Consider the following 22,638-nt stretch of genomic DNA (forward strand, 5'->3'; position numbering starts at 1 on the left):
TCCCATTCCAACCCCCTGCCATGGTGAGGGACACCTCCACTAGACCAGGTTGCTCAGAACCCAATCCAACTTCACCTTAAGCACTTCCAGGGATGGGACAATGATCCTTCCTTAGCAATGATCATTGCTCCAGAAGGGAATTTCTGTACTTTGGTCTGGTCTGAGCATAGCCTTTGGTTTGGGATACAAGGAGATAGCCATCACTCTCTGTCCTCACTACTGGTACCAACTGAAGTATTTGTCAAAATGAGATGATGAAATTGCTTCTAAGAAAAGAGGAACTTCTGACAGCTGCAAAGGGAACCCAGAGAGGTGTAAGAAGTGATTCTCAGTTTGGAGAGACTCTTGGAGAGCATTCAAAGGAGGACAAGGACGATGGTGAAGGGCCTTGAGGGGAAGCCGTGTGAGGAGTGGGTGAGGGCACTTGGTGTGTTCTGCTGGAGAAGAGGAGACTGAGGGGAGACCTCACTGCAGTTACAACTTCCTCAGGAGGGGCAGAGGAGGGGCAGGCACTGAGCTCTGCTCTGCGGGGACCAGGGACAGGACCTGAGGGAATGGCTTGGAGGTGTGTCAGGGGAGGTTTAAGTTGGATATCAGGAAAAGGTTCTTCACCCAGGGGGTGGTTGGGCACTGAGCAGGCTCCCCAGGGCAGTGGTCACAGCACCAAGCCTGGCAGAGCTCAAGAAGCATTTGGATGATATTCTCAGGCACATGGTGTGACCCTTGGGGATGGTCCTGTGCAGGGCCAGGGGTTGAACTCCATGATCCTTGTGGTCCCTTCCAACTCAGTACATTCTGTGATTCTGTGAGTTTTGCTGCCTGACCTCAAAGACTCCCCTTCTCTTTTGTGCTTGGCCCCCATCCCAAACAGAGAGGTAACTTTCCATCACAGGAAGGAGGTTTCTATCTCCAAAGGAGTTTCAGCAACTGATAGACTGTACACCTAACTAAGGGTCTGCCATTGCCTCTCCCCTCACCACCCCCAGAGATAAAAGTGCTCCAGAGTTTCTTTGCACTCCCTGGCTCAGAGGACTTACAGTCTCCACCTCGGTGCTGCAGTTGCTCCATCCTGCCTGCAGCACAACGTGGGTGCCATTGCTCCTGCTCACATTGCAGTGAGGCTCCCCCAGGTACAGGGAGGCTTCTGGGATGGACTCCTGCTGTAAAAACCTCTTCTGGATGGCCAGGACGATCTTCTCAATTTCACAGAACACGCTCACTGCGTCTTTAATGGAAGCCTCCTGGGCAGGTTTGGCAAGGGGGGCTGGAGACGCTTGAGGAGAAACATCAGGAGTTGACACGGGATCCTTGGTGAGAGGAGGCAGCACCGTGCTGGAGAATGTGGTGTCCTCCAGAGCTTTGTGCTCAGCAGCAGAGAAGTCCAGTGAAGCAGGGGAAGAAGTTTGCAAAGATGTCACAGATAAAACTGTGTTGTGCACGGGTTTCTTATCTGTCACTGTTGCCTTCTGGCTGATAGGAAGTGCTGAGGAGTGCCAAAAAAATAAAGGTACAGTTGTAATTTACAGGTTGATTTCATAAGTCAAAAGCAAGATCCAAGGAGGAAACTCACAGTTACTGGCAGGAAACTAGCTTCTTTTGTTTTTTTTAACCTGCTCCACTTGCTGCCAAAGCTGTGGGTTTTTTTAAGAGCCCCAGAGACACACACAGTGCCTGTCAGTAAAGCTCAAGTGCTTTATTTCCTGACAGCTGCAATAGTTAGTGTGTAAAACATGTATATACAGCTTTTGGAAGACCAGTGCCTGCGAGAGATCCCCACCTGCAAGTGGCTCAACAAGTGTTCATATGTTTTTGCTTAGTACTGCAGGAGACTCCACAGTTCTGGGTGAGGTTATAAACAGGAGCAGAGTTTGTTAAAAAAAAACTGGACCCATTTGTGACCAGTTGCTACCCAAAAAAATATGACCTTTTGCACTTGGAAAACCCATTTTGGGGGAAGTGTGGGACAAACCTCATGTATCAGACCCACATGGCACATTTGTGTCCTGAGAGAGAGTGGGGAGCTGAACAAATGTGTTGGTAGCAATCTCTAATGGTTTCAGGAAGAAAGCAAGTGGAGAAAAGGAAGGGAAAAAGAAGCACAGGTTGAGATCAGTGTGCCTGTTGAACACCAGACATCTAGCACAGGCTCTGGGGTTACCCTGGGGCTCTTTGCTGGTAGAAGCATCCTAATTATTCATCCACCACTGACTTAGAGACCATGAAGATAATAAACTCCATTTGCACTGAAACACAGAGGATGTGTCTCATTGCACAAAATTTCTCTTAAATACTTTTAGTGGTTTGAACATAAAAATAGCATCTATTTCCCAAGCAATATGTAAAATCTGTACACAAAACCAAACACACACAAACACACACAAACACAAACACACACACACACACATATATATATATATCTCCTTCTGAAACTCCCCAGCTTTCAGAAATGCCCCAAATGAAAAAGTTACTGGTTTGAGCAGCAGAGGAAGAAAAAATAAAAGCCTGAGCTCTTTCAGAGCTGGATTTCACAAAAGCTTAATATGACACTATTATCTTAGTTAAAGAAAACTGAACTGGTTGGTATCAGTTGACAAATCGATATGACTTCAGTGAAAGAGTTCCTTATCAACGTGGTTACAAAAGCAAATATAAATTGTTGAAGAAGCCTAAGAGAAGGAGCTTAAAGACCCATCAAACACCAGCTAACAAATGACTTGGGGAAAGAGAGAGGCCAGATGAATCAATTCGTACCAAAAGGAAGTTTGTAATACCAACATTTCCTTCCTCCTGCCATACAGAGGTCAAGCCACCTATCTAGTACTTTCTGTTACCTTCTCTGTTATGTTTTCTGTCCCCTCCTTGCTTGTGCATTCATCATAATCTGTTGGGTGGTACATTTAAGCAGAAGACAATGCTGGAGAGCATAAAAATGAAAATCTGATAGTTCTGAAACTGGAGATTAGTTCTGAAACTGGAGAATAGTCAAATCATCAGGGTGTCACAATGACATCACACCTCTTAGGTGTGATACCCCACTCTGTGTGTCAGGCAGCTGCTGGGTCTAGGAGAGGTGGGATACTGGAAGAACAGCCTAGAGGGAAAATTGCAAGGCACTGACAAACCCCTCCAAGAGCTGGGCTGCCAGTGATTCTCAGCTGATATTTAAATATAGGTATATTGCTCCTGTCCTCCTAAACTGATCAGCAGCCCAAGGGGATGCTCCTAACCCAGAGGCTTCCTCGGTTATTCCCCCATTTCACACTCTTGAGGAGGTTGTTGGGAAATTCCCAGCATGAGTGAAGCAGAAGAGTTGTGTGATTGGTCCAAATCACCATCTGGTTGCTTTCTTAATTTTTACCTGGCCAAAATTTTCACTTTTGAAAGGCAAAATATGCTTTTACTTCCCTTTCTCTTCCCAAGAGAAAAATAAGACCAGGTAAGGACATACCAGCTTAGGTGGGACTCAGAAAGCAGCACCTGCTCTATGGGGACCTGTCCCTGCAATAAACCATTTGTTTTAGCACAGGTTCAAGGGGGACAGGTACTCTACAAGCCCCACCATGAGATAGTTGTGATCCTACTAATTAACAGGATTTGTAACTTTCCAGATTTACAGCTGTGAGTGCAACAAGCAAAAAGGATGCACAGGGCGGAGCATAAACAAGTTGCTGAAGTAATTTTGCTTTAGATTCTAATTGACACTTTTAACAATATTCTTGGGACGAATGCATTACGTCAAGGATATTGTATTTGGTATTTTTTTCAGAGCTAACTTGTGAGCAGAATTCAGCAGCTGTTAGTCAAGAGACTAATATTTCTTGTTACTTACTTAAATTATATACAAAGGAAAAGAAATTGTACAATCAGCCGTCGTGCTGGTCTTGGCAACGTGTGGGTTTTCACCTGAACTCCAAATCCACAAGTGTGTGAGGAAAACATGTGCTCCCAGTGAAGAAGAATTCACATGTTCATTTATTTCTTTCTCGGGGTTTCTATCACATGCAAAATTATCAGTGCAAAGCCGAGGGCATTGTGTTTTTCAATCCTTTTAACAGCTAGTTATGGCTGTGTACATGGAACCATTTCCACTGGTAGTTTATAGACCCCCAAATTTGTGACCAGTGTATCTAACATCCCCTTACCTTCTTCTCTATAAAATCGTTTCTAGATATAGACAAAAAGACTAGTTGGTTTTGTCCTTTTGGATCAGTGGTACCTCATTTCTTATGTCATTTATTGATGTTATGTGAAAAAACTTCTTGGATGGATAAGCAGGAGCAATATAAGGAGAGAGAAAGGCTTTCCATCCATCTGTTTTACATATACATTCACTTCAAAAGATACAGATTAATAATCATCTTTCTAGTTCTGAAGAACTCTTGGGATACAAGCTGCTCCTTACCCTTTATGGAGAGGCTGCTCTTGTCAATGGTGAAGTAGGAGCTGTGTTCCAAGGCATCCCGAAAAGTGGTGATGACACAGTGGATATCCACATCTTCTGCAACCACTAAACTGAAACCTACCACCGTGCTGCCATTGGTAATACCTGTTATCAGCACTTTAATCACACCAGCATCCACCTGCTGAAGAACATCGAGGGGTAGAGATTTATGGATCTGGAATAAAAACAAAAGGCATGTGGAGATGGATACATAGGGGCAATTAAATTTTAGGCTCCCAGAAGAGTATTATGCATTTCAACTGTGCTCCACACTCTAGAGGGAAGCAGCGGAAAGTTGACCTTTTGCTTTATAACATTTTCATTCTACAGCAGCTGAAGGATGTGATGTATATTTAACCATGAATATTAAACAAGTCAAGCAATTAAAATATCTCATCTGTCATTTGGCACTGGTGCTTGCCCCTGGTAACAGAAAGGGAGGGAGGAGGCTGCAGGGGAGTTCCCGTGTTCTGCCTCTCAAAGTGCCTCCAGGGAGAGGGGGAAATCCGAAATGAGGAAGAGCTGCCAATGGAACTGGAGATGCTCTTGACACTCCACACTCTCAGAGGGGTCCCCCAGCCCAGGCATGTTACAACTTACAGCAGACCACCCTCAAGCCTTTCTTCACATCTGATTTCTCACCAGAGCCAAGCCAATAACACCTCTTTTAAAGTGGCCAGAAGCAGGGTAAAGAAAACAGAAGGGTGTTTCTTTTCATCTGCTCTGCCGAACAGTTCAACCTCCCAGTCTTCAATTTGATTTCAGAAATATTTCATTAAAGTCTTCTGTGAGGAGTGTCATATTTTTTTTGCAACTTCTGACTGTCATCAGGGCGCACAGCCCTGACTCTTGATCCTCCTGGAGAGCCCAAGAGCTGGGCTAGGAAATGGCTCTGCGCTATTTTAAATAGGAACAGTCAGCCTCAAAATATAGCAGCACCAAATCACCACTGAATTTAGGTCAGTCTAGAGAAATCAATAAAATAGGTGCTTGCAGTGTGCACAGTCACTTTGGACTTCACTGGTGGCCCAGAAAAGAAAATGCCACCTTTTTCAAAGTGCAGTGAGCCTCAGTCATGACTTGTCTGGGCAGCTCCAAAAGCTGCCTCCTTCACCATGCTGGAGAGGAAGATGGAATGCTTTCTGTGGGATGGGAAAGCACAGCCCTGTGTGAGGGTTTGCATCAGCTTGGCTGCTCAGCCTTGCCACTGCCCAGCTCAGAGGGAGCCACCAACCCCTCTCAAAGAGCTAAACAGGCTGCAGCTTATGCTCAACCTCTCCCCTTCCCACCCTCCAAGGTTGGATACCTCTGGAGGGTAGCCAACCAAGGGAATATCTCCTCTTCACACAGGAGAGCACTCCATGGGATAGGGCACCTGGCCTTATGCAGGAGCCCAAGGAGGATGTACAACAGCATTTGCACTTCCAGCATCATTCCTCTTCATCTCTAACCCCAGCACCAGCCACAGGAGAAGAAGACATAGGTCAGATGGCATCATCTCATGGGAGCAACACCAAACCAGACACAAGGCTAATTAATATTAATTCAGCTTTAAAGGACATTTTGAGAAAACGTCATACACGGAAATACAGACTGTTTCTGAGAAACTCACTATGAAAAGAGACTGGTAAACATCCACACATTCTCACCTCAGTCCTTTTCCTTCAGTTGCCCAGAAAAGGGGCCTGATGAAACAGCACTGGACTTCCCAAAGGAAAGCAGGGAACACACACACAGAGGTTTGCATGCCATCTAACCAAAGGCAGAGCACGTACCTGAAGACCAGGTGCCTGGGTAAGCCCAGACTGTGTGATACCATCCATCAATGTCCTGAATTTTTCCATTAGAATTGTGTATTTTCTTCTCTCCCTCTCTCCAGGAGATGCTCACAGATCCTCTGTGTTTCTTAATCTCCTTCACATGTGTCTGGGAAGTCTTTTTAGATTCTTTCACACTTACAGGTAGAAAGTGCAGCGTAAGTGGGACATAACTTTCGAGCCTGCATCAGGCAGGTAATACAGGCTATCTGTTCTGAGCTATCAGTATTAAAATTGCACTTAGAAACTGCCATCAAGAGTGCAAGGGGACACTGTCCACAGCAAGACAGCAGCTCCCAGCAGCACAGGAAAGATAAATCCTGTGCTGACCCCATCAACCCTCCCGAGCCTGGGGTACACACAGCAGCCATCAGCCTCAATGCAGGACACAGAGAGATGGAAACAGCCAGAGAAACACCTACATTTTTTGTGATTTCTCAGCATATTTGCTCTTTGCCTTCCTCCTCCAGTGGCTGTCAGGCTCCCAGGAGAGGAAGGCACAGAGCAGCAGGGCAACCTCACCATAAGGGCCAGACGAGCAGCACTTGGCCGAGGTGAGAGCTGTGCAGGAGAGTCACCTCTTCCCCACACCTCACTTCGCTTTAGACCCTCTCTTTAGGGTACATCACTCACTTCCCTTCCTGTGCTCAGATTTCCAGGGAATTAAGGGACCGGGTGGGGGCTACACTGCAGCCACCTCTTCTTCCTCCACATAACTTCTGCAGGAAATATCTGGAGCAGGAAGGGTGGACTTCAGCCATGAGTTTAAGGCAGAGGTCGTGCCAGTGGTGTAATGATCAGGGCTGCCAGCAGTGACTCCTGCCAGGGAAAGCCTTGGGAAGAGGCAAGGCAGGAGTCAGTGCTGGGAGCCAGCAGGAGAAGCAGCCTTGTTTCTCTTGCACCCACACGCAGAGCTGGTGCATTTTCTTCTAGATTATCCCAGGTGATCACAGCTTTTGCACACCTGTGTGCCCTGCCTGCTGTGCATTACCCAGCCCTGACTTGCCCATTGTCCATTATCCAGCCCTGGAGACGGCCCCAGGATTTGCAGGCACACTAATTTGCAGCCCTTCCCTGAGTCATCAGGGCTGTTGTGTGTTGCATGTGCTGGGTGGCAAAGTAACATTGCACAGAACAAACCCCCTGCATGCACCTGGAAAGGGCTCCCATGTGCCTGCAAATCCCACATAGCAAACCTTGCAGTGCCCCATGGGGATGGAAACAGCTCTTCCCTATAAAAGCCTGGGCAGACCGTAGGTTGTCCTTGTCAGACCCAAAATCTCCCATTTCACCAAGCTGGGGGCTTTGAGCCCCTTCTCCTCTCTCTTTCTGCTGTTTCACAAGCAGGTACTGAAAAGCTGGAGGTCAGCCCTAAGCTTTCATCTTTCATAGTTTTTGTCTGAACTTCTGGACATTGAATACAAACACCTGTGACATCCTCTCAGCCCACCCTGATTTCATCCTCTTTCCTTATCTATCCTGAAAAATTTATTTTTTCAATTCTTCCTTTTCACAGAATCACAGAATCATTTAGGTTGGAAAAGAGCTCCAAGATTGAGTCCAACCTTTGATCAATCCCCACCTTGTCAACTAGACCAGAGCACTGAGTGCCATGTCCAGTTTCTTGAACATCTCCAGGAACAGGGACTCCACCTTCTCCCTGGGCAGCCCCTTCCAATACTTAACAACCCTTTCAGCGAACAAATTCTTCCTGATGTCCAACTTGAACCTCCCCTGGCACAGCTTGAGGTCATTTCCACTTGTCCTATCAGTGTTTCCTGGGAGCAGAGCCTCACTTTCACCAGGTTCCAACCTCTCTTCAGGGAGTTGTAGAGAGGGAGAAGATCCTCCCTGAGCCTCCTTTTCACCAGGCTAAACACCTCCAGCTGCCTCAGCCTCTCCTCATGTGACTGATTCTCTAGAGTTTGGTTTTTTTCCTGTCCTTATTCCTATTTTTCCTCCCAAAGCAGATCTCGCAGCTTTAAGTGTCAGGGGACATTCACTGTACTTGTGTTTAGCCACTAGGTGACACTACAAAACCCTTTATGCAAAAGGCTTCAGGATTTCACAACAGGTACCACACCCCGGGTTATCAAAACAATGCTTGATGAAGGAGGGCTAGAAGAAAAGGGGAAAAAAGAGAACTTTTTGGAAAGAAATATTCAGTACCCTTGGGCATGGGGTTTTCTTATAAGACAAATTATCTTTGAGTCTGTCATTGTATCTGCAATTTCTGTAGCACATAAAGGAAACCCGAGCAATGGCAGAGCAGGAGAAATCAGAATGCCAGAAGAGTCACAGAAAAGGGAGAGAACATGAGCAAAATTAACACCAGCTCCCTTTCTCAGGCAAGAAGAACAGGAGGCAGGTAAAGTCCGTTTTCAGGGCCAGGTGGAAACCACAATTTAACAGGATAGAAAAGGCCTTTTTTTTTTTTTTTTTTGAGGAAAAGGGAAGTGGCAGACCCAGGCAGCCAGTGGCATTTTTGGTGGGTTTTCTGGGAGCACCCATCCATAGGTCCAGGGAAAATGTCAGCAGCCACTGAGGAATTTAATGCACCTCAGTGAACGTATTTTCAATTCAAACCTTTTGTCTTTACTGATCCATTTTCTTGAGGACAAGCCCTAGTGCCATGATATTCTTCTTGGCTGTTTTCAAAGACAGGATAAGCACACCCCAAGAAGATTAAAACACTCCCCCACCCTCAGCTATGTTGTTTTTCAGTTGCATTGCAAGGAGGATGCTGAAATTACCCTGGACAATGACAGTGCAAGTTGTCCCATCAAGTTTTTACCTCCTTCTGATCTACACATTATTTAAAGGATGATATTTCCATTTGCTGTACTGCCAATTTAACCACATGGCACTTAAGTGCTGGGGCTAAAGAACATTATACACATTAGGATTTATAAATCCTCTGAATTGTAGATAGTGATTCCAAAGAGGTTTTAAAAAATGTCTCAGGCAAAGTGTATTTAACTGGAACCTGATAGTGCTTTTAAAACCCATAGAACTTTCCTAACTCACTTTAAAGGATCCATTTCTGGTCCCATAACCTGAAAAGAAAATCTGCAGATCTTTCTGGTCTCCTAAACTTCATTTCCTTTGGCTTCTAAAAATGCAACATTTGTAATATTATTTTGCTATAATATTTTTTGCCATATCCAGTAGCTATGCAACTACAGACTATATAGAGTGGCTTAGAGGTGGGAAGGAATCAGCACTAACACATCTCACCAGCTGATCCACAAAGCTGAAGCGCCGGAAGAAGGAATTAGTTCTTTATAATCACAAGCAGTCATTTTCTGCCTGAACACTTGAGAACCAGGTAAAACTGACACAAAACTTACTTTTGTTCCTTTATGCTATCATTTTATAATTTTTCCAAGCATACTTGTAGCTGTGATTTTCTGGATTAAAGTATCTGACTGAATGAAGAAAATATATAAATTTTAGTCCGTTTCAATACTATGCTGTTCTGAAATAGCCCCGGGGCAGAATGTGATGCTGAATGAGAGTGAGGTCAGTGGAGAATTGCTCCCTTTTCACTTTGCTAATCACGTCACTCTGCTTTTTTCACTGTTTTCCTGATGTGACAGCTCAGGGCCGGAGCAGCTCCATGAAAGCTGTGCTGCACTAACACATCCAGAAAGGTGCAAACCAGCAACGGCCACTGGGAAGCTGATTTGACATCCAAGAAGACAACATCATGCACAGATCAATGGACCACCCTTTTCCCTCCTTGCAGTTGTCTCTGACCCCACGCTGGCCTGACCTCTGCCCCAACACGCGCTGCCGTCGGAGCACCCGCTGGGTTCAGCTGTGTCTCAGTGCCAGGCTGTGACTCTGCACACAGTGAGTTTAGGGAGGCCTCAGCAGGGTTTGAAATTCATACAATTATCAGCAGTGGATTTGTCACTGCAGTTATCAAGGCCTCTGGATAAACAGACAGTAAAGGGGAGATAAGGAAGGCAATAAAGCAGCGCAGCACAACCAGAGGTTTTTTCAGGCGCGGGTGTGTCTGAGTGAGCACCAAAGGAACAAAACAAATTCCCTACAAAATTAGAAGAGTGATACTGTCAAAGGCAATGCCCGAGAATTCTGAGAGTGTTAAATGTGCAGAGGATATCACAGTGTGCTTTGATATCCTGCACTCTAATCAGAACTGAGAGCAGAGGTGACATGACAAGAAACCTTTCCCTTTCCAGATACAGGGCTACAAAAACAAGGATGATTATAAGAACTGTCAGCCTTGAGGTACTATAACAAAGGGTAATAGCAATCATACACTTAATTAATCTAGTGCTGTGCAGGGCAAAGGTAGCAGAGCTCTTTGCAAGTTCCATTAACTTTTCACCACACCCCTGGAGGAAATCAATAATCCAGTACAACTGGGTGTGAAAAGCAGAGGATATGGAGGCACCAGAGAACCCCCAAACCCTTATCTTCCTCTAAAACACAGCTGTACACTCATCCTGCAGTCTCAGACAGCTGGGGGAACTCAGACTTTACAGAGCTGTGCCAAGGGACACACATGAGCCTTCATGGGAGAAAGACCATACACGTGGTTTCTTTGAGACAGGTAACAGGTCATATCCTTATAAGCCACTTACTTCATCAACAAAGAGCTGTGCAAAGGTTTGATATTCCTCACTGCTGGTATTGCTAAAGCCTGGGGAGTATTTCACATTTGTTATCCGAACTGTGCCACTAAGCTTCTGGACAGCTGCAAAGGAAGAAAAAAAAAAGACAGTTTAAATTCTTGTTCTAAGGATTGTAGCCCATGGACAAGGGTGTGACAGTCTCCAGCATGCCTGGCCACCTGGATATCTGTATGCATCAACTCATAACAGCAGAAAGCTTGAAAGGTATTCAAAAGTCTATATGTAAGTCATCCAGCACCTTAGTCTGCCCTGTCTGAGCCCCAGATGACTCTCAAGAAGGGCACTGACCTTCTGTAAGTCTTATATCTGCCAGCTCTGTCTGGGTTGCTCAGTTAGCTGTCCCACCAGTCCCTCCAGAGGGCAAACCACTGCAGCACCAAGGTCCTCCCTGCAGCCTCAGAGGAAGGCTGGGCAGCTGCTTGAGGTTGGACATCTACACTTTAGACAGCTGTGGTGGGATAAGATGAATCTCAACAGGGTGTATTCTTTCCCCCTGAAGTCACATCACGTTAAGGCAGTCTCAAACATTTTAGCTTATTTCCTGATATTGCTGGTTTTCCCAGTTTCTCTGGGTTTGGCATTGTTACCACAGATACTGGAGGTGATCAGAGGTCAGATAAAAGGGCTCCTCAAGACATGGTTTGTACCCTTGGCATCCTTTCAGTGGCTTGCTAGGCAAGTTGACTGCCATCACTCAACACTCTGACCATTGCCAGCAACTCATCTTCCCTCTGCCTCCCAGCTGCTGACAGGTCATCACCCCTGGCATACCAAGACCTAATGTTACAATGGTTTATAAAAATATGGGATAGTCTTCACGAAAAACCTCAGGGATTCTGTTATCTGATTCAGTTTAAAGCTGTTTGTGAATCGAGTTACAAGTCTTTGCTCCCTGGTGCAGCAGCTTGCTTCGCTCCCTGCACACACCCATCTGCATTTCTACAGTGTGTAAGGCACCAGGTTACAGCTCTGAGACTGTCAGAGTCCTGTGCTGAGTTTTAGTCTCCCATATTTCTGAAACAGCAAGAATTGTAAAGCAGAGCTCTGCATAAACTCTGTGGGCCACTTTACAGCAAAGTTGCTTCTAGTCTCATTGGGATAATAATCATTTGAACTGGGACAGGATCTGGAAAAAAAGAAATAGTAATCAAGTAAAGCTTTGCAGGGGAGAGGAGAAATGCCTGCTTGAAGCAAGCCACTGAAGGAGGCTTCCTTTATCCCAGCATACTTCTGATCCTGAAGGAACCCCCTCCACCACCAGTCCGATCCAAGATTTTGGGCTTGCTTTTTGCTATGGCTTGTGTCCTGTCAGATGAACATAGGGATCTGAGGGGTGAATCACATCCAGTTATCTCAGGTGAGAGGGGGAAATGTTCTGAACAATTCTCAAATTAAAAAAAAAAAATCAATATTTAAAAGACATGACAGACTATGAAGAGTTGGCTGAGGTTGAGCCTCCAGGTCAGAGATGATGCCACAAGGAGGAGCTACATATTAAACTCCACCAAACATGGATTTTTGCCTTCTAAATTCCTGCCCCAGGCTAGTGAGATGCCACCATGGTGGTTCTTGGCTCTTGTTCCTCAGGCATAATCCCTTCACAAGCTTCATTCCCAGCAAAGGCCCTTCAGGGAAAAGAAAACAGTTTTTTATAAACTGAACTTGTGTAGAATTCTTCAATTCCTTTTCCAGTTGAAAAAAAATTACCTCTATTTTTTGGTCAGTTAAAATTAGATATTTTGATATTAAAAAAAAAATTTGTTTTCATTAAAAACAAACAAAATCCCCCATTTTTTACTCATCCCTACATTGAAAGGGGGCAGGGGAAGACAAAGCAAAGCTGTAAGTGAAGGTTTTCAGTTCAGCATAACAGGCTTTTCAGCCCAAAATTATTTGTTTCCTCTATTTGACCACTGAGGTCCCAAATCAAGTATTTGTCCATCTCTCTTCCAGGTTTCATCAATGCCAAGCAGAGCCAAGGAAGAGAGAAGACAGAAGCTGAGCAGGGCATTGGCAGGGCTGCCCAGAGCGTGTCAGGGTGGCAGGAATGGACACTCTGGCACTGGTGAGTAGGACTGGGGGTAGGAGAGGCTGGAAAAGCAGCAGAACTGGCCTTACACGGCTGAAAAAGTGGTTTTCCAGGGAGAAAGGAACGAGGGAGAACTAGAAGCAGGGCTGGATGAGTGGAGACCACCAGAAACAGGAGATCATAAGGGAGGGAGAGAGGAAAGAGCAGAGGTGAGTGTGGTTTGGGATCAGAGAGATGAGGAGGGCACAGAGAGAGAATAAAGACAAGCAGAAAGAAATCTGAAATAACTACTGAATAGTAACACACTACAGAAGAAAATACATTTAGTGATAGGCAGAGACAGCAGCATTCCTATCCCAAAAAAAGCTGTAGTTTTAAAGACCAAGTCTGACTGTAACTTTGAAATATGATTCAGCCCTGACCAACAGAAAAATCCCCTAATTAGCTGCAACACATCTGCCCAAACCCAAACAGATTAAGCCCTCTCCGACAGCCTTGTTATTCTCAGTTACAGCTCTTGAAAAAACATCTCACAGGTTTCCAGGCAGCTCCTGCCTCACAGGGGATTTATGGGGGACTCTGACTCATCATCCTCTGGTGAGAGGAATAGGAAGGCAGGTCGTTTGCCTCCCTGGCTCTCTAAGTTAACTCTATAGGCAGCTGCTGCTGCAGTGCCCTGGTGCCAGAGGATGCAGGAGAAACCAAGATGTGTGGCAAAAGGACAAGCAGCAAATGCTGTGATGAACCACGTTCAGTGCATCCTGAGTGCTTCCTCCTATTTGTGCTTCCTCCTCTATTATGGGTTTCCTCCTCTTTGAGATGAAGAAATGTAACATGGATAAAACCAACTGCCAAATTGCCAGGAAGAGAAATCGTTTTGAGAAGCTGATTTAGAAAAAAAAATGCCAGCTCCTGCAGGAAAACAATTTTGACACCGAAAAACTAGTTTCAGACACCTTCATCCCAGAGCTCTGATTCCAGCTGTGCATCTTTGCTGACTTTGAGAGAGGCTTTGCTTCTCACACAGCTGAATTACCGTGGGTGTGGATCCCCACCATACTCACTGTGATCCATAGTTGGGCCTGGCACCAGGCTGGGAGCTGGAGAGGCACCTGGAAAAGCTGGAGACCCCAGGGGTCCAGTGTAATCCTGGGACCAAGAGCTGTTCTCTCTTGCCACCTCCACATCTGCTCCAAGAGTGGCGTTGAGGGTGGGAACACCAGCATTCCCAGTGGCCGGCAGAGCTGTGCCAGGGCCACCTCGAGAGCTGGCCTGGGGCACACCAGGAATTCTGGTGGTAGCAGAGGCTGTTTGATTTGGAAATGCCAGCAATGGGGAGCTGAGTTGCTCCTGCCCAGCTGTGCCCGTGGGAATGTCTGTGAGAGCAGCCTCTGGCTGTGGTGCTCCAGGGGAAGCCTTTTCCAGGGAGCTTTGCTGCCATGGACTTGTGTCTGCCCGACTCGCTGTGCTCACAGCCAGTGCCTTGCTGGTTGTGGTCCCCGTGGCTTTGGGGCTGTCAAAGCCCACCTGTGCTGCCAGACCTTTTTTCCAAGGGGCTGAAGGAGCACTGGTGGGACTGTGGGACACTTGTTTGTCACCCAGGGGCAGCGAAGAGGCCGCTGTCTCAGTGGCAGCAGGAGATGCAAGGCCTGCAGGGCTTCCTTCTTCAGGAGCAAACTCTGTGCTGTTTCTTGTTTCAGGAGCCATCGTTTCAGCCAGAGGATCCACAATCTCACCTACAACACAGGAAACACATTTAAGTGGTACCTCAGGCTGGAAGAGAAAGCACCGGGGTCTGACCTGAAAATGATACCAAGGCCCCTCAACCACATGTTAGAACACTGCAGAAACAGCTCTTGGCTATTCATTAACACCCTGTAGCACATGTGGGTTTTATAGGGCTGAATCTTCTTTGTGACTACACAAAGAGGCAGATTTGATTCCTGGGTCTCCTCTTCTGCTTGCCAGGCCATGGACCTTTACAGTGGGAGGAAATTAGCCACAGACACACCAAAAGAGGAAAAATTACTCCTTGTTGCTCATCAGTCAGTTATTTCAGAGGGATTTCGTCTGAAGAGATATATATATAAGGTTCAGAGACAGATCAGATACAATCTTTCAGCCAGAGACTGCAAAGGTGCAATTACATGAACAGGTGGCATAAAAGCAGAGGTAAAACCCCACAACTTATTCCAACATTTCATGGCAAAGAAAAACCACATGCCAGTCTTTTGCTTACCCTCACAGTTCCTTCCAGGTCTGGATGGATTGGTATCCATGGTTGTCTTGCATCTGCACATGTAGGAGCCCATCAGATTGATACACTCTGCAAACACAGAGCAGTCGTTCTCGGTGTGAGAAGCACATTCATCCCAGTCTGTAGACCAAAACAAGAACATGGGTCAGAAAGCCTCCCTTCTGGCTGCGTTAAGATGAAAATAATCATAAAGCAGTCCTTTCTCAGTTTATTAATGTGGTCTTCCTTTTGCATCATTTATCTGTCAGCCAAACCGAGTGATGGAACATACTATCTGCGTGGTTATCCTCTCAGATATAAAAGTTTTGTTCTTGTACTCTGAAAAATATTTTCTCTGTGTAAAGACTTCTTTAACAATTATTTTTAGAAGTAAAAACTTACTTGAAATGACAAAAAATACTGCAGGTTTGTGCTATAGCCATATCAAAAGCACACACTATACCAAGTTCTGTGTACAGTACCTCCAGATACATCAGGAAATTAACAGATCTGTTACCATTAGCTACTAGTAGCTAGTGAACATTAAATAGAGACTTAATCCAAATAATCTTCCACATCAAATAAAAAGTAAATGCAAGTAACTCCCACAGGAAGCACTCTTCCATTCTTAACAAAGGAAGGGCTAAGGGCAAAATCTCTTTTTACACAAGATTTCTCCTCAAATGTAATACTGTAAAACTGTGACCCTCTTTGTGATAGTCTCAGAAAATAGCTTCTGGTTCATCAATGCATGGATATGCTCTAAGGATGTCCCTTATGTCTGGAATCAGTTAGAGATGCTTCTTTCATGCAATTATAGACCTATTTTAGTGCTGAGCCTCTTCGCTCTGGAGGGATTCATATCTGATGTCTTGTATTGCTTTTCACACCCTGTTCCAGCAAACCTGCAAAGGCTGAGTTAGTGCTTTGGACATGAATAATGTCAGTGAATCCCACGTGAGCCCTCCCTGTGTGCACTCCCTCATGGATACACCTTCCCTGCCTCAGGGCTGTGAGAGAGGGAGAGCAGCAAACCAGACTGAAAACTGTGTCTTGGGACAAATAATTCTAATCAGAGGCAGAAAATTGTTTTGAACAACACATTAGCATAAATGCTTGTTCTGCAAACAGGCAGAGATTAATGACTATGATTATTTGTCCTAAACAAAGGAATGCCCCATTCTGTGTGCATGCACATACGTGCACTCCTCTTTCTGCTTGCAGACAGCCTTCCCCTTTTACTTCCTTTCAGATAATACTTCAGTTCTTTTCCTTTCTTTGTCATTAGCTAATTGTTGTGTCCATGATAGCCTCCATCAGACAACTTCATGTGCCTGTGGCCAGCATCTGCTTATTATATTACAGCCTAAGCCACTTAGAGGGAATACAGAAAAGTGCAGGATTGACTAAACACCAGCAATGAAAGTGCTCTCATTAATTCCTTACTGTGCTGTGAAGTAATTGCGACTCCTGATGGCTTCACACACCATCGGAGAGATGCTCCCGTGCTAATTGCCAAATAACTTACATTCAGTGGCTCCATTGTCTCTGAGGGTTTCCTTTCTCCTCACTTAGCACGGCTTTTTAAGCAAATTCCTTCACCTCTGATGGCCACACTCAATCATGCATCAGCCCAAAACACTTTAGTTCCCATCTCAGTGCTCACTGGCACTAGTACATCACTCAGGCATGTACGTTCACACACACACAAACACAGAGCTCTTTTTACCTCTATAACCATCACATCTCAGCCAAGGTGGGCTCTGTGCTCTCTTTCTGCTCTCTTGGCATCTCTCTGGCCTTTAACATTTGGCACTTCCCTACACACACACCCCTCAACCAACAGTCCTGCTCTGAAAATTATAAAAAAAACCCACCTTTGTGTTCACTGTGATTACCCATTATACTTGTAAGGGACACACGCAATGGGTAAAAATCTGTGACATTCCTTGCCTAATGGTGTTGCAGCTGCTAAAAGCCTGCATGATTTCACAGGAAACACACTGGAGAAGAAACCCAAAGGAATCATTTTGGATTCAGGGAGTCCTGGAGCTGAAAACAGTTGGTGGGTCAGAGAGTAGTGGTGAGAGGCATCACCTTCACTTGCTGTACTCTTACAGTTCTCCAGGAATTGGCTCCTGGCTGCTACTGAGGATGTGATATTGGGCCTGACTCACCACACATCCCTTTCTCTTTTCTTACCACGCCTCACACAACAGATTTTATTGTCTCTATTCATCATGGCAATAAACTTAATAATTTATGCATCTTCAAAGAGAGATGCAATTCCTCCACTCCCTTCGGTTGTTCTCTCCCTTCTGACTTCTCATCCCTGCTTTTCACGGTTGAACTCACTGTCACTAAACCAAGCACAAAGCCTTGTGGTGGCCAGGCTCCACAGAGGATCCCCATGTGGGATTACTGGGTTTACTGCCAAAGGTCACATCCTGGGGCTCTGAAGGGTCAGGAAGCAAAAAATACCCCATTATACAAATCTTTCCTTCATGTTCTTCACTCCTTATTTTCCATGTTTGACTTAGGAAACTCACGTCAAACAAATGCTCCTTTGGGCAGAGCTAAGAAATAACCCCCTTTTCTCTGCCCCTAAGGAGGAGTGGAGGAGTTGGCCATGCTCCTGGATGAGAGTGGTGCTACTGGAAGCCACCTGCTTTTCTGCAATCCAAGTGACAGTCCAGAGCTATTGCCTTCCTCCTCCACACTCTCTCAGTCCCAGGATCAATAACAGTTGTAAAGTATTTTGGCACACATCAGCATCTTGCAATTCAGTATCTGCTGCCACTGGGATATCTGTGGCCTTTGGGTGCAATTTGTCTCTTCTGTTTTTTTCCTGTCCTGTTCTACTTAACCTCCACATGCTCTCCACCTTCAAGACTCCAGAAGGAGTTTTCCCTGCTCACAGTAAATAAGCTTTTAAGGGCTCAACACACAGGGAGAGAAGAATAACTTATTCTGTTGGCTTTGGCAACTTTCTTAACTCTGGCTGTCTCTGCCAGCTGGGAAACCTGAAGCCAGAACTTAGTCCTTTGAAGATAAAAATGGTGATTACTGAAGATCAAACAAAGGCCTTGTTTAACATAAATTCCATGTGTGTTTCTTTAGTCCTATTTACAGGAAGGACATTTGGGAATTTCTCTGGCCGGGTTTCCAGAGTGAAGATGTTAGATTTCTTTCTTAAATCCTGGCCCAAACAGCCCCACAGTCTTGAAGCACAAAACTGTCTGGAGGGAGTGTGTATCCAAAGGCTGCAAATATTCCACAGTAATTCTATCTGCAATTCAGCATGAGAAAGATATGGCAAACTTCCAACTGGGGACAGAGAGGAGAGGGAGGAAAATAAATAGGGAAACTAAGGGCTCAACTTCTTAAAAACACTGGAGGGAAGCAGTGCCTGCAGGTACCTGGGGACAGCCAATACTCCTTTGCCTGACCCTTCCAGGCTTATGGATAAAGCTCATGGAGGAGCTGTCACATCACGGTTCTCCCTCCAACAAACCACTTATTTTGTCTCCCTATAAAGCACATTTTGTGAAGAATACTGGTGAGTGTGATCAAAGCAAAAACCCTGTTTTCTTCTTTAGAAAAATAATAATAATAATAAAAATTACCTCCTACTGCAGTGTTTTGCTGATCCACCAAAATCATGGAACTGTTGTGCAGGTAGGAAAGCACTGGGGCAAATGTGGAGGCATTGACTGGAAGCTCAGGATCCTGCACAGTGATTCTGAGCCTCACAATGACACTTCCAGCCTGCAGGGATTCAATCTGCAATTTCAGCTTCCCAGATTTGTATAAAGCAGAAATGTCAGGTGGAAATGAATGTTCAAGCTGAGCAAAGGGAGAGAAGCATCGACAATTAGGAAGCCAACAGGAAAACCTCCTTTAAAACTCAATTAGGATGCTACATTTTTAAAGATTTATGTATGCACAATATAGAAAATGTTGTAAAACAAGTACCAAAGCATTTCAGAAATCTTTACGTTTCAGAGATTATTGAGGCCCAAAGTAATGTGAGTCTCCTTGGTGCACCCTTTGAAAATGGTATCCATCTGACCACTGATCTTACAAACCAAACTTCATTTTGGCTCAAGGGACAAGGTTCCCTCCTGGTCCTGTTTGCCTGGGCCAGAGCAGAACTGGCCCAGCTCATGTTAGCTCTGTATGTCATGCAAGTGTTTTGTCCCAAGCCTCCTGTATACTCACCTCTGCACTCCCAGAATCTGGAATTGGATCATCTCCCCTGTGCCTTGACCAGCATCTGGCTTGATTTTGACTACTACCAGCTAGGAGTCCCCCAGGGAGGGTTTGTCTTTTGCCACAACCCTGGGTCCAGTCCCAACAGGTAATCCCAATGTGACCACTGTGTTTTGGGAGACCCAATTGCATGGATGCAGGCTAGTTTGTGCCAGTTAGGGTTAGTGCCAGAGAACGGCTCAGGAAATATTTCATTTACCATTGTAGGCATAGGTATAGTTCCTAAGGAGTATTTGGAACTCACCAGTTCAAGTTCATCCTGCAGCTGAGTCCAATAATAAAGAAATCTCAGGGTGAGAGACAAGAAAAATGGAGGTGGATAACTTCAATAAAATGTGTTTGAGACAGCCCAGCCTCAAGGCAATATCACAATTACACCATGGTTAATTACCAGCCTGGTGAGCAGTCACGTCAGCTGAACAAATGGCATTGCTCTGAACAACAAGGCTGGCACACTGCTGTCAATATTTGAGCTGTGCAAGAATTGGAAGTTCTTCCTTACACCTCTAGAAGGCAGCTCCTTGCTTGAGCCTTTGTTCCTTCATACACCTCAAAGCATGCCTTTGAGCACGCATTGCAGAGCCATAAATCAGCACAGCTTCGTTCCCATTCAGTCAGAGTTTGCTCCAAAAAATTCCTACAAACAAGCTGTTTGACTGGTCTAAGCTCACTCAGGGTGGGGAGGCAAGAAAAGGAGGAGAGAGGAAGTGAGAGGGGGATGTTATGCTCCCAAACACCCAGGGAGGCAGAGACAACACAGATGGGAAATGCTCCTTTTCCTTCACAACCCCACGATGCCAATTAGATCTGCATTAGTCTCAGAGAAGATTCACTCACCAAAATCCTCCTACACAACAAAAGTGAACAATTTGCAACCGTGGGAAATGAAACCGTGTCAGGAGGTTCAGCTTGCAGTTTCTCATAAGCAAACTCCTCTCCCCTGCTGCCTTTGAAAGCAAAGCTCCATTATTGGTGGGGGGTTTTTTTCCCCGGATTTAAATTTACTTATATTTATGAGTCACCCTTTGTTCTGGGAAAGTCTCGTTTTGGATGGAGATCCCAGTTCCTCTCTATGGGCCCTGTTCTCTGCAGCAAAACTGTAGGAGTTCCATCTGAAACTCCCTCCCCCCCTTTTTGGGAATCTGAGAGCTGGTAATAGGCTTCATGACTCAAGTTTTGTTTGTGGCTGGTTACACCTGAGCATGGACAGTGGCTACAAGTGTGCAGGCAGTGAACGTGGCTGGAGGAGAAAGCCTGATCCAGCCACTTTTCCTAAAAGAAGAAAGAGCTTTGAGAGCAGCCAGACATTTATTGAGACAACAGCGCTGAAATGAATGCCAGGAATGTCATTTCAATAATCCATTAAAAAGCCTCAGTCAGTTCAGTGTGAGTTTATTGCCAAACTAAAGATCCAAGATCCTGTTGCATGCCTGCATTTATAATTCCTTTACTCTTCTGTAGGGGAAAATTCTCATTGGCTCCATTGCTAACAAGGCCAGGGGCTTGATCTGTCTAGTCAGTTGAATTTTGTTTTAATTATAAAGAAAGGTCACAGGAAGCAGCATGATAATTTTCAAGGGATATTTCAGCCAGGCATAAAGTCCTCTAGTAGACTAAATGAATTTTAAATGGAAAAAAAAATGTATTGCCCACAGATATTTTAATGTTACCTCTGTAAGAAACAGCCTTGAAAATTCTTCACATGCTGAGCTGCTGGAATTATGGAAATCATCAGTGAAGTTGTAGTTGAGAATCCTTAGAGTAACACCAAATATCTGGGCCTCTGTAGGACACAACATTAAAACACACACTGAGAAAGGAGGAGAGGAAAGGATTCAGCCAAAACTGATGTACCCAGACCAAAATCTCAGATGATGGAAGGAGAAGGGAGGATGAAATTGAGAGAGTTTGGTATTAAATAAAGAAAATACAGCCAAAAGGCTGCTACGAGTGTCCTACACGTTGAGAAGATGCACTTACATCAGGCCCATAGAGACATTGAGGTGCCTGATTGCTACTACATGAGAACTGGGTATACACATACCTTTATATGTGGGTATACTCATACCTGGACCTGACCCTACATAACTCCTGACTTGAAATCACATCCAGGGTTGAATTGCCAGTAAGTTCATCTTTGGCCCACCAATCAAAATGTTTTTGTTTATTTTCCTCATCTTGGTAGTATGGATAATAAATATATTCCTAAAGTGAAAATATAACAAAAAGCAGTGCATGGCACTTCTCTGGTGAGCCCTGACAGATAACATAAGGAGCACAGGAGCCAAAACCAAGAGCCAAGGAATCTATAACTGCTGTAGCCTGTATAAACAGTCTGAGGCTGTTACTCTTTGGACTGATCTTTGGAAACTTTTCTTTTTCTCAAGGGCTTCAGCTTCATATTCTGAAGTTCAGCCCTCTGTTTTCATAACCACTAGACCTCCTACTTTCCCTCTACAAAGGGAGTAATTTCCTTCTGACCCAAACTGGAGTCATCCTTCATCTGATCAAAGGGAAGGCTCTTATGGATAAACATGAACAGCAGCAGTCTCACTGTGGTCAGTAATAAATACTTCACTGCCTGCTCTTCAAAAAAAAATGGGGAGAGATTTATTTCTTTATTTGCATGAAGGCCTAGGAAATAATTTAAGGCCAAAGGAAAAGGAAAATTATGTTTGATCAACACACAGGAAGCCACCATCACTGGTTACTTGATCCAAACTGGGCAGGTAGTCTGTGAGCTTTCTTACTCAGCTCTTGTTATTCCCTTTAATCCTTTATTCAGCTGAATCTGCCCTTCCTCCTGGCACTTTTGTTAGCTCAGCTGAGCCCTTGACAAACCAGTTGACTGGATTTCTTGCTAGCCACAGGCATCAGCCAGGAAAAATGGGGCCTGATGGGAGATGAGTGGCAGCAGAATGCAGTGCCAGGCACCAAAGAAATGCAAAACAGAAGAATTCTAGATTAGCCTGATATCTGTAATAGTTTAAGTCAGCTCCAGCACTGCTTTATCAACTAGTGCTTGATAGTGTGGCTTGGATAAATGCTGGGAAAAAAAGTGATGAAATGTGAAGATGATGGGAAATGTTGTTCAGCGAGGACCAAATCGATCAGGTGAATGGAGAGCAGCTTCAGGGAGAGAGAAGGAAGGAGAGAGGGAATATATTTTAAGTTGTATA

General features: G+C 45.0%; 1 protein-coding gene across 1 annotated transcript in view; it reads right to left on the bottom strand.

The window, feature by feature from the left end:
• The window catches only part of UMODL1 (uromodulin like 1), a 48,295-nt gene that overhangs the window by 11,799 nt on the left and 13,858 nt on the right, over positions 1-22,638 (bottom strand). The window contains exons 8-14 of the mRNA XM_064645619.1: positions 21,130-21,242; positions 18,814-19,033; positions 15,191-15,328; positions 14,016-14,687; positions 10,872-10,984; positions 4,403-4,616; positions 1,038-1,483 (exon numbers count right to left, since the gene is read on the bottom strand). Coding sequence (XP_064501689.1) covers positions 1,038-1,483; positions 4,403-4,616; positions 10,872-10,984; positions 14,016-14,687; positions 15,191-15,328; positions 18,814-19,033; positions 21,130-21,242 — 1,916 coding nt within the window. The remainder of the gene's footprint in view (positions 1-1,037; positions 1,484-4,402; positions 4,617-10,871; positions 10,985-14,015; positions 14,688-15,190; positions 15,329-18,813; positions 19,034-21,129; positions 21,243-22,638) is intronic.

The sequence above is a fragment of the Pseudopipra pipra genome, chromosome 2, assembly GCF_036250125.1.
Source record: "Pseudopipra pipra isolate bDixPip1 chromosome 2, bDixPip1.hap1, whole genome shotgun sequence".
NCBI lineage: Eukaryota > Metazoa > Chordata > Aves > Passeriformes > Pipridae > Pseudopipra > Pseudopipra pipra.